Source organism: Petaurus breviceps, unplaced genomic scaffold (assembly GCF_028583685.1).
Source record: "Petaurus breviceps papuanus isolate PSGF00001 unplaced genomic scaffold, PetGlider_PUasm1.0 186, whole genome shotgun sequence".
Classification (NCBI taxonomy): Eukaryota; Metazoa; Chordata; class Mammalia; order Diprotodontia; family Petauridae; genus Petaurus; species Petaurus breviceps.
In genome coordinates this window covers 43,565,901-43,583,230 of record NW_027185798.1, presented here as the reverse complement: position 1 = coordinate 43,583,230, position 17,330 = coordinate 43,565,901, and the positions used below count along the sequence as shown (strand labels likewise).

The window sequence follows — 17,330 nt, the reverse complement described above, 5'->3', positions numbered from 1 at the left end:
CCCCCCCCCCCCCAGTGTATCCCTAGGAGGAGGGAGAGAAAGGATAGTTTAAGGAAGAGATAAGGTGGTGCTTCTTTCCCTTGACTGATTTTCTTCTTCCCTGCCTGCAGAAGAAGAAAGTGAAGCAGGAAGACAGGGTTTTTAGGGAAATCAAACCTCCAGGATCCAAGAAGACAAAGTCCCAGCTGGTAAAGATCTTCCAAAATCGGTATGTAGGAGTTGGAACAAGGATGGACCTCCAGATGAGGTATGGTGGAAGCAGGGAGATAAGAACCAAGGACTGCTGGGTGGGCCTGCTCTGTAGTTAGGATCTGCCCTGCCCTCCTCTTCTTGGCTTCTGGTCCTTGACAACCTCCATATTGGAAGAAATAAGGTACTTCTCTCTTCCTTCCCTCCCCCAACCTTATTTAAATGATAGGAAGATTAATGAGAGGAGAGTGGTTTGACTTTCAGTTAGAGTTTTCTAGCAGGAGAAGAAAAGTGTTGGGATAAATCAGAGCTTTGATTCCTGCCAGCTTTCCCACCTGAAGTTGCAGAGAGGTGAGCCTGAAGGGGCTGTGGCTTCCATTTACCTTAAAGAGATCAAGAACAGGGGAATTTGATAGGAATCCTGGGACAAGTGTTTCTCTCATGGAGGATGTAAAATCTCTTCTGTAGCTGACAGATGTCACAAATAAAATTGATAAGAGACTGAGGAAGTGAAATCTGAGCATACTGATTTATTAGCAAGATTAGCAGTTGCATAACAAATTGTATCCAAGGCCCCTCAGTAGGCACAAGGAACCCAGTGGCAGTTATCAAAGCTTTCTTATAGTCAATAATGAGGAATAAATCAGGTTACATGTTCCTGAAACATTCCTTCTTATTGATTGGCTAAAGCATGACAGTACCAAAGAGTATTAACCACAAGTTATGCTAACTGGTATTAACCACAAGTTATGCTAACTAACCACAAGTTGTCCCAGAACATTTTGTGGCTGTACTATTCACTTTCCCAGAAATTATATGAACAAAACATTTATAGGAATATAGAATTTTAAGTCATAGAATGGATGTTATTCACAAGATGGAGTTGGTTTGGTTCTTTCAATTCCCCCCTTTGATCCTTGGGGAAATCTATTCCCCATGGATCATTTATCCAACACCAATTGCATGAAGTTCATTGTATATTCAGGATCAATATTTTGGACCATCATCAAGTTATTAGGAATTAATTTGGAACAAGTTTTAGCATAGCAAGTGATACAAAGTCTAACAAAAAGAAAAAAAAAATTATGAGGCCTACAACAATGGGTACCCATTTGACTATAGTTGTAAAGCCAAGAAGTGGGTCCCACCATACAGATAGCATCTTGCTTTAACAATTGGGTTTCAAATACAACCTGTTGCATTTTGTGGAGGCATGTTACAATTTCTCCTGATTGATAAGTATAGGAACAACAGGGCCCTTCTTTGTGAAGCAGTAATGAGCTCTAAAACCATGTTATTTTGCACAAGCATCTGGGCTTTACATGGTTTTTGCTTCTATGGGAAGGTGGACAAACAGCATTTCATGTAATTCCCACTTTAGTCTGCTTCACAATTATATAATAAATAAAGCAAGCAAAGGTATATCAGGCCACTCTAAGTGTGTTTCAGCACACAATTTAACAGCAAGGGTTTTAAATTCTTTTATTTATTTACTCAACCTCACTCAAATTACCAACGTAGCCAAGAAAACTCAGCAAACAAACACCACGCTAAAGCATTCTAATAACAATAACATCAAGTCTCCTTGTAACCTGATAACTCCCAATGTCCATTTAAGTAGCATATTTCATCTTGAATTCCAGATGTCCTATGTAATTGTCTGGCTTCTGGAAACATTCCCTTGGACTTTCTAGAATAGGTTTCATTCCCAGGGCAACTCTGAAGGAAGTTCTTCCTAGTACTGCTTCTCTGGTTCCAAGGCAGTGTCAGAGTTGACAGGTGAGTGAAGAAGAGAGATACTGGAAGGTAGAATGGAAAGGAGATTCTTAGGCAATTCTGTTAAAATCTCCAGTAACAATACAGTTATCCCTTTCACATCATGACTCTGCTCATCCAAGTTTCAGTATATCATGGGTCAGCATAAGAAATTAAATGGGAATTTGGGGGGAGTTTTGCAGAAGCTACAGATGAAGGACGAGCCTATGACCAAATACTTAATTCGGATTTTACAATGAGGTACTATAAACACCCCGTAAAAAAAAGAAGAAATTCAGCCTTATTCTCCGGTACAAAGGGAGGGCCAAAAATTTTTATGCATCCTCCAGATCTTGGGGTTGCTGAGCCCCTAACCCCTGAGATGTGGAAGGGATAACTGTACTCAGTATAACTTAGTGCTGAATCCATGAGGGCTTGATTTGGAAATTGAAACCTTCTATCTTTAAATTATCAGAGACTTCAAAAGAGGAAAATAATTTCAGTTTCTTTATAATTATCAATGCAATATATAACATCCTTAATCCAATTTTGAGAACTTGTTACTACAATATACTCAAGGCCTATATATCCCATTAGAAACATTTGGAAGCCAATCTCTCTCACACATATATATACATACATATACACATACATACATGCATATACACATATGTTTTAATTCCCTCCTTTTGAAGATATTTCCTGAAAGAATGATACTTCAAGGACCTTAACATCAATATATAATTATTAACAAGTGGATGGCAAGTCCAACAACTCATTTACTCAGTTGCAAACAGTAAGATTTGTCCCACTTGCATACTAAATTTTCACGGATCACCTTCTCTGATTTTATAAATTTGCTATATAAAGAAAAAGAGGGTCATGGTTATGGCTATAACAAGACTATCTCCTCAAGGGTATAGACCTGGGAAGTCATAACAGGGGAAAATTCTTCTTCCTTTGTTTTATTTAAGGCATTAGACTTAATTAAATGACTAGCATTTTACCAGCTAGTCATGTATTACAGTTACACATTATTCACAGGATAGCAAAAACCAGGCTCAGAATTAACCAGGTGGGAAAATTTGCTATTCAGAAAGAAAAATATAAAAATGGAGGAAATTTGAGTTGAGAGGCTCCTACCTTAGTCCATACTAAGATTGGCCCTTTAACTTTCTCACACACAGACATTGGCCTGTAGCAATTATTGAGCAGCACATGGCAATTCCCTTGAATGGTGGACTATTGGCTTAATGGCACTTCAGACAACTAACTCTACCTGAAATAAAAACTTAGAAAAACATCAAAACACAATCCCACAAACTTTTAACTTAAATAGCAAAATTTCACTGATCACAGTTTAAAGCTTGGTTGTTACTGTTGTGTATTAGTAACAGTTAACAGTGAGTTAATATAAGGACAGGTCACTTATCCTGCACTTATAAATTAAGAATTATTACATTCTGGAGGGTCACACATACTCAATGAATACTAGTTCACACATGCAGTAAAGAGTTATGTATTGAAGTTAATCTGTTTATTAACAGATGCAATTTCATAATTCTCATAAGTGATGATCAAATAATCTAGATGAAACCCACTTGTCTCCATAAGCAAACTTGTAAATTTCCCCACTTTGGCTGAGAAGGACCCTAGTTCCTAAAACTTCAATACTTCAGACTCTCACAACATGTGGTTAGCAGGGCTGATCAGACAAGGTTAACTTGAAGATTTTGTTAATTTTGTCTCCCAATAAATTGTACACTTTAAAGTAAACACACCCTATTAAATATTACTTGGATATGCTTGCTTTAAGTTTATTCATTTAATTTATTTATAATTGTAAATTATCATTTATATAATTCTATAATTTATATAGCAATTATATTGACCAATTAATGGATATAAATTATAAAAGTAATTGTTAAATTAATTAGTAAAAGTAAAGTGAAATATTAAATAATGTGATTTATATGATTATATAATAAAATTAAAATTACAAACAATGTATTTAGATTTTAAAAATAAACAATTATGAATAGAGGTGAGGAACTGCGATTTAACCATTTTTAAACTTTTCGATCACATTTTAACAGCTCAAATCATAATCTAACAGCATCAAGATATAATTACTTTTTTTTTTTTTTTGCCTTTTGGAGGGCAGCTGGGGTTAAGTAACTTGCCCAAGATTGCATGGCTAGTTTTTTTGTGTGGGTGTTAAGTGTCTGAGGCTGGAACCGAACTGGGTCCTCCTGACTCCGGGCTGGGGCTTTACTCACTTCGCCACCTAGCCACCCAGAAATTACTTTTCTAATGGCATTTCTGAAACAATAGTTTCTCAAATTTCACCAAAAAAAAATTTAGAAACAGTACTTACATTTACTAAAATTTATATAGTCCTTTCCATGTGTCAGACACTATGATAAGCACTTTACAATCATCATAACAATCCTGGGATGTCGGTGCTATTATTCTCCCCAAGACATTCTTTCCTTTTAAATCACCAAAAAGTCAAATCAATTCCTTTTGGTTTTCTTAACCTAACCCCAGCAGATACTTTAAGAGATCACACTTTGGATTGAGCTTACCTTACCCACAGGCTTTTCAGTTGTAACTCTGCTAAGGTCAAAAAGGACAGGGTACCTGGTAGGCCAGAAGAGCTACATTTTTTTTTAAAAGGATGCTTAAATTTCTACAGAAGCCTTTAGTATAACTATTTACACCAGACCAAAGAAAATAATATCTTCTTTACCAGTCAGTTTGCATTTTCTAAGTCCTATGAGTTTTCTTTCATAATCCTAAATTGATTGGGGAAAGAGGTACTGAAGAAGACAATTTAGTATTTGTTAAAGAAGCATTTCTCTAAAAGTTTCTAAAATATTTCTTATCTCAATGGAATCTGACCTTCTCAACCCCTTTTCCAAACTCTAAATTTTTTCTTCCATGTTTATCTTCACTCATGTGATCAATACAAAGGCATTCAGCCTTTCTTCAACTTTCTACCTATTTTCCTCCTTTCTCTACTTTCTTAAACCTTCTCTTATTTCATGGTCAAGAAAGAGTTACTAATAGGCAGTTCTTAAGTGCCAAAGAAATTTAAATTATAAACTGCTTTCTCTAATGAGTGAAATCACCTTCCTTCCCTTGCAACAAATCTGCCACACTCTCCAGGGAAAAAGTGATAAGAGGTCTAAGCACTGTTTCCATTTAACTTTCACAGAGTTTTATTAACTTAACATTTCAGTCACAAATTTATTGTCTAATTATGTTAGAATGCCATACATTCCTGCAGATTGGGAACAAGATTCCCTTAGTTCTTATCTTTGTCTCTTGTCTGCCTCCCCAGCTTAGCCAGAGTTAGAAATGGGGGGAGAGAGAGAGAGAGAGAGAGAGAGAGAGAGAGAGAGAGAGAGAGAGAAAATCCTTCTGAAGACTGAAAGTTTCTCAAAAAAAAATTTCAATATTTTTATTTTGCATTCTTTTTCCTTTGGCCAGTCAGCACACAGGAAGAAGTTGGTTTGATTTACACAAAACATTGATAATGCAGTAAGATAGACATATAGATGTACTTGCCTTTTACCTCCTACTGAAATAATAATCAAAAAGTCAGTGGGAGATAAGGAAAAAACCCTGTCAACAAAAGTCAGTGTGCACAATTTTCTAAAAGCTCTATCAAAGCCTTTAGTTTACAGTAATTGAAAGTCTCTTTTTTGGACCAGAGCAGGAACCCATCTGGATTTTTTTTAATGTATTTTAGACCAATCTTTACACAATTTAAGACCTCTACTTTAAGTTGTCCCCTTCCGAATGGGAGATTTCCCCTGCTCCCAGGCCAATAAGAACTTCCCTAAGGGGATGTCCATACGAATCCTTTGCAGTTGTAGACCAAGTTTCACACAATATAATATATATCATTCCCGTTTGAACTGGGAGCTTCCCTTGGTCCCAAGATACCTGAAGTCTTTCCAGGAGTTCCCTCTGGAATTCCCTTCAGCATGCTATTCACCAAGTCTCTTATTACTGCCTTAAGTGCATTCCCTTGGCTTTATACCTTTAAGGGTCTCCTCCAATAAGAGAGAGGGTTATGTTAGCTTTGAAGTTTTCGATCATGGTCAAGGGGAAGTCCAACCTCTGAGAAGATCCTTCTTGGAGGAGTCTTTTGGTGCACTTTAGGGAGTTCTGAGAGGCTGTCTCAGGCCAGGGTCCTTTGCTCAAACTCCTGACTGGCTCACTAAAACTGTCTTGGAAAAAAAACTGATAAGAGCCTGAGGAAGAGAAATCTGAGCATATTGATTTATTAGCAAGGCTAGCAGTTGCATAACAAATCACATCCAAGGCCCCTCAGTAGGCACAAGGTCCTAGAATGGCAGTCATCAAAGCTCTACCCCTACTATCCTTACCTCTCCCCTTCCCAATCCCCAGACAATCATCAGACTCTTCCTCCTCCAGGGCTGAATACATCCGTGGCAAACATGGTGTGGATGTAGAGGCGAAAGGAATCTACAGAAGCCGAGATGGGCAGCTCATTGTCCGCCTGGATTTGAACCAGAATGTGGCATTGACCCTGAGGCTTAAGAATGGGGGAAGTTATCCCGTCACCCTGCTCCGAATCATTCCACTTTGCCGGGTCTCTCAGATAACTTTCAAGTCAGATATCCAAGAAGATGTGCCCATCACACTAGATCCTGGTGAGAGGAATTTCTTGAGTGGGAAGAGGTCTCTGTTCTTGATTCTCAAGAAAGGTCCTTGATGAGAACAAGGTGATCTTGCAGGAAAGGGGCCATCTGTGTGTTGGGGAGAGTGGCTTTCAAAGACGGGGTCTCTGGTGAAGATGGGAATGGGGTCTCACTGAGGGTGGATCCTATATGATGGAAGGCCCTCTTTTGGGGGGAGGGATCCCTTCAGGGAGCCCCTTTATACTTTAAAAATTTTCTCCCCCCAGGTGACTCTCATGAGCTCCACGTCCATTGTCAGACCAGTTATGTAGGCTACTTCCCTGCAACGGTGCTGTGGGAGCTGCAGGGACCTTTGGGATCAAGGATAGAGGACCCAGGAATCTTCTGCATTGCCAGATTTCTTGCTGTTGTGGCCCGAAGCCCCATAGCTGAGCTGCTGAAGCCCATAGCTCCTTACCAACGAAACCGACTTACACCACATCCTGCTTTAACCAGCCGGGTGGAAGATGGGGAGAGACCAGACAGGTAACAACTTCTTCTCCAGGAACAAAGATTTCCCAACCAACTCTCTGCCTCCCAGGACATTGAGTGCCCACAGTGGGCTGGAAGTCAAGTGTGGATTTCTGTTTTCTAACTTTTTCATGACCTATTACAGGCTGTTTAAACTCTGGGTCTTACATTTTCTCCTTTTTTTTTTTTGGAGGGCAATTGGGGCTAAGTGACTTGCCTAAGATCACACGGCTAGTTATTTGTATTAAGTACGTGAGGCTGGATTTGAACTCAGATCCTCCTGACTCCAGGGCCGGTGCTCTATTCGCTACATCACCTACCCACCCCTAAATTTTCTCATTTTCAAAGTGAAGATAACGACTAGCTGCTGACTGTGTTACTGAGTTGGTGCAGGCCGTGGTTACGATGGGCAGTTGGGTAGTGCAGTGAACGGTTTTGGGCCTGCAGAGGCTTACCACTCAGTCTCAGGTTCCTCATCTATAAAAGACAGTCATTCTATCTGACTCAGAGGCGTTGGGGGGGGGCTGGGGAGGAGCATGGGAAATCAAATTAGGAAAGGGTTCAAATGCGCTTTGTATCCACCATGGTTGTCGCATTGTGATTATCTTTTTTCCACATCGATGCAGGGGTCAGGGTTATGACCTGGAGATGACTTTGAATCTTCCAAAGTACCACTGCCCAAGCAACCTAAAGCAACTGCTGCCACAGCTCCTGAAAGCAACCAGTTTCAGCCATCATAAAGAAGTGGCTAAGATCCAGTATGTGCCTAACTCTCCCCCTCCAGCCTCACTGCCCCACCCGCCTCCTAAGCTGAAGCCTTGTGCATTCTTCCCACTCCTTTTGCCTGCATTTTTTTTCCTCTTAGTGGAATGGGTTTGATTCTTTAAGAACCAATTGGGGAATAGCATCAAGAGGCCCAGAATGAACATGTAGGGTAGAGCTCTCGTAGAGGAATTTATGGAAAGACATGAAAAAGAGTGGCATGGTATAAGAAAAAAGACATGGACAGTTTGTGAGTGACAGCAATGCAGGGAACAGCCAGACTGATGGATAGGGTCTGCCCTAGTATCTAAGAGGGAAAAGCATAAAAAAGCATAAAGCCTGGGTCTGGGGGAGAAGGAACTGTTGTATGGCCTAGGCTCCCTTTGTGGAAAGGGAGCAGAGAGCTTGCAGTCAGAATTCCGGGGGTTGGATACCAAGCTCTGCTAGCTGCCAGCATTCTTTGGGCTTCAGTTTCCCTTATCTCTAAAGCTGAAATAATAATACTATCTCCTAACAAAAATACTATCTACTAATAATAATGCTATTTCCTAACAAAAATACTATCTCCTAATAATGAGGCTATCTCACCTGGTTTCTGGGAGTTTCAAATGAGATAGTATACAAAGCAAACCTTAACCATAGGCTCTTGTTATTAGTGTTACCTTCCCCTCCCTCCCAAATTGACTCGGTTTCCTCATCTGTCAGATGAGCTAGAAGAGGAAATCATGTACCTCTCGCAGTGTCTTTGCCAAGAAAACCCAAATGGGGTCACCAAGAGTTAGATAGGCCTGAAAAATGAACACACACATGTTAAAGTATGATTGAATGGAGATAGGAACTGCTCCACCATTTTCTTACTGCCTGTGTGACCTTGATCAAGGTCCTCACGCCCCCTGGGCCTCAGTTTCTGCATCTATAATGATGCAGAATGGATGAGCTGGTCTCTTCCAGCTTCTAGGATCCCGTAATCCCACTCCTTTCCTGTGCCTCTTGTACCAAAGGCTACAACTGGGAGAGGGTGGAGATATTGGGGGAAGAAGGCTGATCCATCCTGCCTTCCATTCTAGAAGACGGCTGAAGACCCCACTAAGCTGGAGGAATTACGAGGAGAAGCTTCGGCTGCTTCTACACCTTGAGGAGCTGCAGATGGAACAAGACATCCGCCACTATGACCTGGAGGCTGTCCCCATGGTCTTGGACCCAAAGGGACGAAACCCCCAGCTCCTCACCTTAGAGGTCAGCATTTTGGGGAGGACCAAGAGAAAGTGGGGGGCAGGGAAAAGTGACTTGGGTCTCTGTCTGGGGCACAGTCAGCCAGTCCAAGAGCAAGTGCATTCATGTATACTTAAACACACTGAAAATACACCACCATACAAAGCAACCTAGAAACAAGTAGGTGACAATATATTGCAAATAATTGTGAGCTGTGACTAAGGATGCACAGAATAAAGGAGGGTTGTAGGGACTGAGAGTGGGTAGAATCAGGGAGAATTTCCTGGAGGGAATGAATTTGAGGAGGATTTTAAAGCTCTGAAGTACAGATGAAGAACAGAAAATGGTGTTAGACATAACTGTTAAGTCATTTTTCAGTCATATCCGACTCTCTGAGACACCATTTGGGGTTTTCTTGCCAGAAATAATAGAGAGGTTTCTCATTTCTCCAGTTTATTATACAGATGAGGAACTTAGGCAGTTGGGGTTAAATGACTTACCCAGGGTCACACAGCTAGGAAGTATCTGAGGTCTGATTTGAACTCAAGAATATGAGTCTTCCTGACTCCACACTGTGTCACCTAGCTGCCCTAGACAGAATCAGGATAGTCTTTTAAAAAGAGAGGTTCCTGGAAGGTCAAGGAACAAGGGTAGTTACAAAATTCTGGTCCCTTAGCTATGTTGCTGGAACTGTCTTGCCTTGATAAGCATTGGTTTCTACCTTTTTCCCAACCCCTACCTTAGAGTGTGTGAGCAGCTAGGTGGCACAGTGGATAGAGTGCCAGGCCTGGAGTCAGGAAGACTCATCTTCCTGAGTTCAAATCTGGCTTCAGACTCTTCCTAGCTGTGTGACCCTGGCCAAGTCACTTAACCCTGTTTAACTCAGTTTCCTCATCTGTCAAATGAGCTGAAGAAGGAAATCACATACCTCTCCCAGTATCTGTGCCAAAAAAACCCAAAGGGTCACAAAGAGTTGGATATGACTGAAAAATGACCGACCACACTACATTTTAAAGAGTGACTGGGTGAAGAAGGAACTGCAGGGAAGGGGTCAGTACAGAATGGCATTGCCAAAGGCTCTGGAATGGAGATAGCAGAGTTCAACCTCCCAAAACCCATTTCCTCTTAAATGGTAATGTGGTATGTGTTTCTCCCAACGGGTGCTCATGCTTTTTCTTGCCAGGTTCCTGGAGTAGCCGAGAACCGTCCTTCTGTGCTCCGAGGGGACCATTTATTTGCTATCCCAACCTCAGACCAGGGCCAGGACGTGGTCACCTATAAGGGTTTTGTGCATCGGGTCGAGTTGGATCGGATCAAGCTGAGCTTCTCTCCAGGGTAAGGTGGGAGAAGGGGAAGCCGGGTGTGTTAAATGGTGGGAAAGGGAGCGATTGTTCTTTCCATCCTGGGTCTGGGGGAAGTGAGATTAGGGAAGTGGATGAACCTCACACATGAGGTAAAGTTGGGGTGAGGGAGAAGCTGAGGCGACAGCAAAGGCCTTTTTCTTAGCTTGAGGTCAGAGCTGGAGAAGGAGTCTCAACAGCCCTAGATGAGGGAGAGGGCAGGTTAAGTCAGCTTTTCTGCATGGAGTTGTAGGAATATTTTTTAAAAGTCCTGGGAAAAACAGGGAGGGGGTGTATTGCCCATCTAAATCTCATGCGTTCCCCTGCTTGCCCCTTTTGCCTTTCCCCAGACTCCTGAACCGGTTTGTGAATGGGATGACCTTCAAGGTAACCTTCACCTTCAACCGGCAACCCCTGCGAGTTCAGCACCGGGCCCTGGAACTGGCAAGGCCTCACATGCTGGAGCCACTGCTGTTTCCTTCTTCCCCCCGAGGGATCCCTCTCCTGCCTTCCAAACTGCAGCTTTTGTGAGCAAACTGGTCCTGGGGAAAGGGATGGAGTGATGCTGGGATGAAGTTGGGGAAGGGCTAGAAGCAGGGAGAAGAAGATGGGGAAGTGGGGAGAGGGTGCATCAAGTCCAGGTTTGGGAGGAGCCCCATAAGTCTTCGAGCCCCAGAGCCGTGTGGCTCCAGGGATCCTGGGCATGGAAGAGTCCATCTCGTACAGACGGTGTCCTCCCTCCTCCTCTTGTCTTTCCCCAAGGCTCTATGACCGAAGTCTAGAGTCCAACCCTGAGCAGCTGCAAGCAGTGAAGCACATCCTTCTGGGTACTTCCCGTCCCGCTCCCTACATCATCTTTGGGCCTCCAGGGACTGGGAAGACCGTCACCTTGGTGGAGTCTATTAAACAGGTCTGCGTCCAGCACAAACAATCTCTGCTCTTACTGAACGCCTTCTACCCAACACCATCTGTTTCCCGAGACTTTGGCGCCCCCTCCAGGTTCTTGAAAGTGTATGCCCTTGAAACAGCTAGAGAAGGGGGTTATAATGGGGAGGGTACCATCAGGCCTTGTGGCAGGCCCCCTGTCCTGGGCACATGCTCAGGATTTCAGACCACTGGTAAGGGTCTCCTGTCACTGCTCTCCCCATTTCTTCAAAACAGATCCCTCTACCTTTCAAAAAAAAAAAACTCAACAAATTTTAATTCTCCCATAGGTCAATGTATCTTTGCCCTTGGGGTAACGCAGACCTGGAAAAAAAATTTTTTTAAATGGATCTATGCTCTCTTTCCCACTGGGGGTCTGGGGATGGGGAGTTTTTGAAGAATACTGCACCCCCAGGTGGTGAAGCACCTACCAGATGCCCACGTCCTGGCCTGTGCCCCGTCCAACTCAGCAGCTGACCTGCTGTGCAAGAACCTCCGGCCACATTTGTCCAGCTCTATCTACCGCCTCCTGGCACCCAGTAGGGACATCCACTTTGTACCTGAGGAAATCAAGGTGACTGAGGGTGGGGTGAGATTGGTGGTTGAGAAGGTATCTGGGAACCCTGGGAGGAGGAGATTGAGATGAGATTTAGAACTAAGAATATAGGCTGACCACCTGGTCCAGCTCCTTTATTTTATGGCTGAGGAGACTGAGTCCAGAGAGATTAGATTTCTTCTTGTCTACGTCACACAGGTAGCAGGTACCAGAGCCAAACAGAAGACAGACAGCATCAGTTCAGAGGAGACAGGAAATGAGAATTGGAAGACAGGGTGGGGTGGCAGTGAGGAAGACAGGCTGACCCTCAGCTTGTCCTGCCTGATCTTCTCTATCCCCAGCCCTGCTGTAATTGGGACCCACACAAAGGGATTTACATTTACCCTGCCAAGAAGAAGCTGCAGAACTACCGTGTTCTGATCACCACCCTCATCACTGCTGCCAGGTGTGTGTGTGTGTGTGTGTGTGTGTGACAGAGAGAGACAGAGAGAATGAGAAGAGAGGCTGGTTGGTTGGGCTGAAGCCTAACCTACCTGATACCCCTAGGCTGGTCTCAGCTGAGTTCCCACCCAGTCATTTTACACATGTCTTCATTGATGAGGCTGGCCATGCTGTGGAACCTGAGTGCCTTGTGGCTGTAGCAGGTGAGAAGACTGGGGTGAGGTGAAGGGCTATGGGGATGGGATGCAGAGTCCTGCAGATCAGCTGGGGAGCTCTACCCTTGCTTAGATTTCACCCTGGAAATCTACCAGGTTTCACCCTTCTAACACTTCTGTCCTCTCCAGGATTGCTGGCCGTTAGGGATTCAGATAATCCAGGCGGACAACTGGTCCTGGCTGGAGATCCCCAGCAGCTGGGGCCTGTGTTGCGTTCCTCCCTTGCCCAGAAACATGGGCTGGGTAAGTAGAGGTGGTTGAGAGAATATTTCAATGGTATGACTAATCCAAGATCTCAGTGTGGGCATGGCCTTCGATGACTTTGCAAATGCCAGACAACATTCAGGCTGTCCCCTCTGCTGTGAAATGGCTCCAGATTCCTAGCAAGTGGTCATTTACTTCGAAGTATGTGCGAGTGTCTGTGGGGAAGGGGGGGATGGATCCAGCTCTGCCTCCCTTCTATACATGACAATTCCTCAGGTCCATGAAGAGAGTTATCATGTCCCTTCAGGCATCCTCAGTTCCTTCAGCTGACGTTCTTGTGACATTATCTGGAGGTCTGTCACCTTCCAAAGGGATCTTAGGATTTCTCAGGACCTGGACCACAAGAAAACAAAGCACCCGCATGCCCTCTCCCTTCACCGTAACAATTTAGGAGTGACCCATTTCCTATCCTAACAGCTCAGTAGTATCCCTGACTCCCATGCAGGTGTTTCTCTCCTGGAGCGGCTTCTCAATCATAACCCCCTGTACCAGAAGGACCCCACAGGCTATAACCCCCAGCTCGTCACCAAGCTATTGCGCAACTACAGGTATCCTCTCCAAGACCCACTGCACCCCTTCTCTTCACCAAACCCTGCCTCCTTTCCACCACATCTCTTCTTGTTGACTCTTAACTGTCCTTCCACAAAAATCATCATAACCACCTTATTGTACTTTAGCACTTTATTCACTATCTTTTGGTTCTCACAACTTGGTGAGATTGTGAGAACACCCATCGTTATTTCTAACAAACAGATGGAAAAACAGACACAGTAAAGGTTAAATGGCTAGCCTATAAGTTAGTATCAGAATGAGGACAAGAATGCTTGTCTTCTGACTTCTATCTAGCCTAATGTTTTTTCTCACTTAAAACACACCTCCTCCTGGCCTAAGACATGGGACTGTTGTCATGTGACTGTTCCTGAAAGGGCACCTCCCTTCCCCTCTCAGCCAGTGGAGTAGAGAGGGTAGGGATAGGGGAATATATTAGAAGATTTAACCATGCAACATGACATTTGGGGGGCACCTATCATAAGATGAAAAAGTGAAAAATAGTTCCTACCCTCAAGGAGCTTACAGTCTAATGGGGGAATAGGGCATGTACACAGCACATGATGGCCAACAGAGAGCTTGCTTCCAGAAGTCATGGGGAACATCATGGCTGAGCCTTCAAAAGTGAAGGTGAGGGAAGGGTCTGGGCAAAGGAATGCATGGAGGCAGGAGGGTGTAGTTAAATTTGGCCCAAGCTTAGTGAGTTGAAGTGGGAGTAATGGCCTTGAGAAGGGAGGGTGGAGGCAGACTCTGCAAGGCTTTACATGCCAGGGTTTTTGAGCAGTGATTTTGAGTATTATGGTCAGACCTGTGCATTAGGACAACTCATTAAGAGTCTGACCTTGTTCCTAATCTGCACCTATTTCCTTTCCTCCCCTCTTCACCCCCCAGGTCTCACCCTGACATCCTGTACATCCCTAATAAGCAGTACTATGATGGTGAACTACAGGCCTATGCAGACCTAATGGACAGAGAACGATATTGTTATTGGGAGGAGTTGCCTAAACAGGTTGGTGGGGTTCGGGGTAGAGGCTTCTAAGAAAACAGGGACTGAGCAAGGTCACTCAGGTTTTCTTCATCTGTGAAGAGAAGATGTACTGTTTCTTTGGGTTGGTGTGATGAAGGAGCTTATTTTAACCCGTTTTGTTTTTGTTTTTTTGTGGGGAGGGAGGGTGTTGGAATCTTCCATTGAGTAAACTTGTCTACGCCAATTCAGATCTGTACTTACTTTGCAATCGAGTCTTAGTGAGTCAACAGGATTGACTCACCCAAGGCCATTTATCTAATATGTGGCAGAAAGACTACAACTTAGGTTTTCCTGACTCCAGACTAGTTCTCTTAAAATTAAGGTACTTATCAAGTGGAGGAAAGGAATTTTCCCACATACCCTGCCAAACATCCCTTCCTTGGCTAACTCAGGCTAACTTCTTTCTCCTGTTTGTCCTATTTTTTACCAGAAAGTGGCAGATACTCAAGAAAACTGTGTAGGGGGAACTGGGTGTCTCAGATCCCTTTTCTTCTCCTTAGCCCTGAAGATAAATGGACCATGCTGTCTTAGTCAAAGAGCTTAGGAGGGGTGGGAGGGAGAAGAGGCAGAAACATTCTGTTAGTCCCAGGTGCAATATCTCTGCAGTTGTTTCCAATGATGGGAGAGAAAGCAGGACCATTTTGGGTTGACTGTTATTCCATACACTCATCACCCCAGGGCTTCCCGATCATCTTTCATGGTGTGATGGGCAAGGATGACCGTGAAGGAAACAGCCCGTCCTTCTTCAACTCAGAGGAGGCAGCCACGGTTGTTTCCTACCTGAAGAAACTTCTGACCCCATCGCCTAAGAAAGGTCAAGGCCGGCTGAGCCCCCAGCATGTGGGAGTTATCTCCCCATATAGGAAACAGGTTAGACCTCAAACTCCAGGAGGGGGACGTGAGCTCCCTAGGAACATCTTCACGATGTCACATTCATTGATAAGAGCATATAGGCGGGAATGGCTTTGCTATGGTGGATGGTGGCTGTTCTTAGTTCTTCACTGAAGAAGTGATTTCCTTTCCTAAAAGCCCACTAAAAGGGAAAGTCACACTCTTGGAGCTGTCAGAGATATTACAAAATCATCCAACCCAAGCTCTTCCCTAATGCATGAAAAGATGGAAAGGTCAGTTTAAGCACCCACTTTTCTTGTTTCAGGTGGAAAAAATCTACCAGTGTATCACCAAGCTGGATAAGGAACTTAAGGGGCTTGACAATATCAAGGATTTGAAGGTGATGGCCTTTTTAACACATTCTCATCTTCTTCAAGGTCTGGGGGTTCACCTCCACTCCCATTTCTGCCGTGTCCCTCACCTCCAACATCTCTACACTCTTCAGTCTTCCCAATGCCTTGATTTCTCATCTCTCCTCCCCTTCCTCCCCACCCTGACTTCAAACCAGCACTTTTCCCTTGCTTGTAGGTGGGTTCCGTGGAGGAGTTCCAAGGCCAAGAGAGGAGTGTTCTTCTTGTATCCACTGTCCGTAGCAGCCAGAGTTTTGTCCAGATGGATTCTGACTTCAATCTGGGCTTTCTCCGAAATCCCAAGGTTAGGCGGAAAGGGGATGGGGGAATGGGATAAGTTTTAAGGCCTGGGGAGACAGTTCTGGGCCTTCCCCCTCAACTTTATTCTGCCTTCCTCATTGCAGAGATTCAATGTGGCTGTGACACGGGCCAAGGCCCTACTTATTATTGTGGGGAACCCTCTGCTGCTGTGCCAGGATCCTGAATGGAAGATGTGAGGAACATGGGGTTCCTTTACTTCCTTTCCTAACCCTGGGAGAAACCAAATTGCAAGGCCTCCTCTATCCCCACCCAGGAGTCCTTCCGCCCCTTCCTCCCACCTTAGAGCTTCTCAAAATTACCTAGGGCTAGTAAAGGGGTGGAAACACACACAATGCAAATCACTTCAACCTCTGATGTGAATCCATGGGGATAACCACACCCGCAATGAACATCACAGGTCTTTGTCCTTCTCCTGCCCCCACCTTCCCCAGGTTTCTGAATTTCTGTAAAAAGAGAGGTGGCTACACTGGCTGCCCCTTTCCCAACCTGGAACTGGAGCAGACCCTAGAGCACCAGCTGAGCACCCTGAGCCTTGGCCCCTCTACCTCAGGTAAGGTAGCCCTGACACAAAGAGGTCACACCCCAACCCAAGGGTCAAAACCCCCCTGGCATTCTTCCCTCCTCCTTCTTCTAGAAATTCACCCTCATGACCGAGTCCCCCTGGCAAGTGGCCTTCAGGAGCAAGTGGAGCCACCTTGGAGAAATGAACTTTAAGGAGACCCTTCAGCCCCCTCCCAGCCCCAAGCCAGCAGCCAAGCCTCAGGCCTCTATTGTTCCCAACACCAAGCCGAGCCGAGCCGAGCGGAAGAATCCCACTGGGCTGGGCAGGAGAAGGGGAGGGAGAAATTTACATATCACTGTCCCCATCCTCCTCCCAGCTAGAGATGACATACCAGGCTTCTGGGATTTTGGGGAGGTGTGGGAGGGAAGGAAGAGGACTCTGGAAACAATAAAATTTGTTCTAAGCCATGACCTCTGGGCCTCCAGTCACCTCCCTCCCCACAGTTTCCTGCTAGGCCAAGCTCTCCCTTCCAAAGGATAGGGTGGGACCAAGAGATGAGGGGGCAGGGACGAGGACCTTGTCTCCACCCCCAAACCCAACCCTTGGGCTGAAGGAGGAAGCAGAGTGGGAGGTGGACCCGGAAAGCCACCCACACAGGTTCTAATTTTAGCCACAGCCAAAAGCCACTCCCCTCCACTCCGCCTCCTTGGGCACCGAGCCAAGACTGACCTCACTGCAGCCCAGCCTGGGGGAAAAGGGGGGTGCTGTGTTGTGTGGCCCTACACACCAGCCCCCGGGCTTGGCTGCCTCCTTTTCCTCCCGGAAGGAGAACAGGAAGGTATCTGA

General features: G+C 44.7%; 1 protein-coding gene across 1 annotated transcript in view; it reads left to right on the top strand.

Annotated features, from left to right (window-relative positions):
• MOV10 (Mov10 RNA helicase) overlaps positions 1-16,954 on the top strand; it is a 19,704-nt gene extending 2,750 nt beyond the window's left edge. Inside the window, exons 3-22 of the mRNA XM_069089281.1 lie at positions 54-208; positions 6,394-6,632; positions 6,887-7,145; positions 7,757-7,888; positions 8,960-9,128; positions 10,288-10,439; positions 10,795-10,971; positions 11,207-11,354; positions 11,784-11,942; positions 12,266-12,369; positions 12,471-12,568; positions 12,710-12,823; positions 13,290-13,392; positions 14,285-14,402; positions 15,099-15,290; positions 15,577-15,651; positions 15,840-15,965; positions 16,066-16,154; positions 16,414-16,532; positions 16,617-16,954. Coding sequence (XP_068945382.1) covers positions 54-208; positions 6,394-6,632; positions 6,887-7,145; positions 7,757-7,888; positions 8,960-9,128; positions 10,288-10,439; positions 10,795-10,971; positions 11,207-11,354; positions 11,784-11,942; positions 12,266-12,369; positions 12,471-12,568; positions 12,710-12,823; positions 13,290-13,392; positions 14,285-14,402; positions 15,099-15,290; positions 15,577-15,651; positions 15,840-15,965; positions 16,066-16,154; positions 16,414-16,532; positions 16,617-16,696 — 2,808 coding nt within the window. The 3' untranslated portion in view covers positions 16,697-16,954. The remainder of the gene's footprint in view (positions 1-53; positions 209-6,393; positions 6,633-6,886; positions 7,146-7,756; positions 7,889-8,959; positions 9,129-10,287; positions 10,440-10,794; positions 10,972-11,206; positions 11,355-11,783; positions 11,943-12,265; positions 12,370-12,470; positions 12,569-12,709; positions 12,824-13,289; positions 13,393-14,284; positions 14,403-15,098; positions 15,291-15,576; positions 15,652-15,839; positions 15,966-16,065; positions 16,155-16,413; positions 16,533-16,616) is intronic.
• The last annotated feature ends 376 nt before the right edge of the window (positions 16,955-17,330 follow it).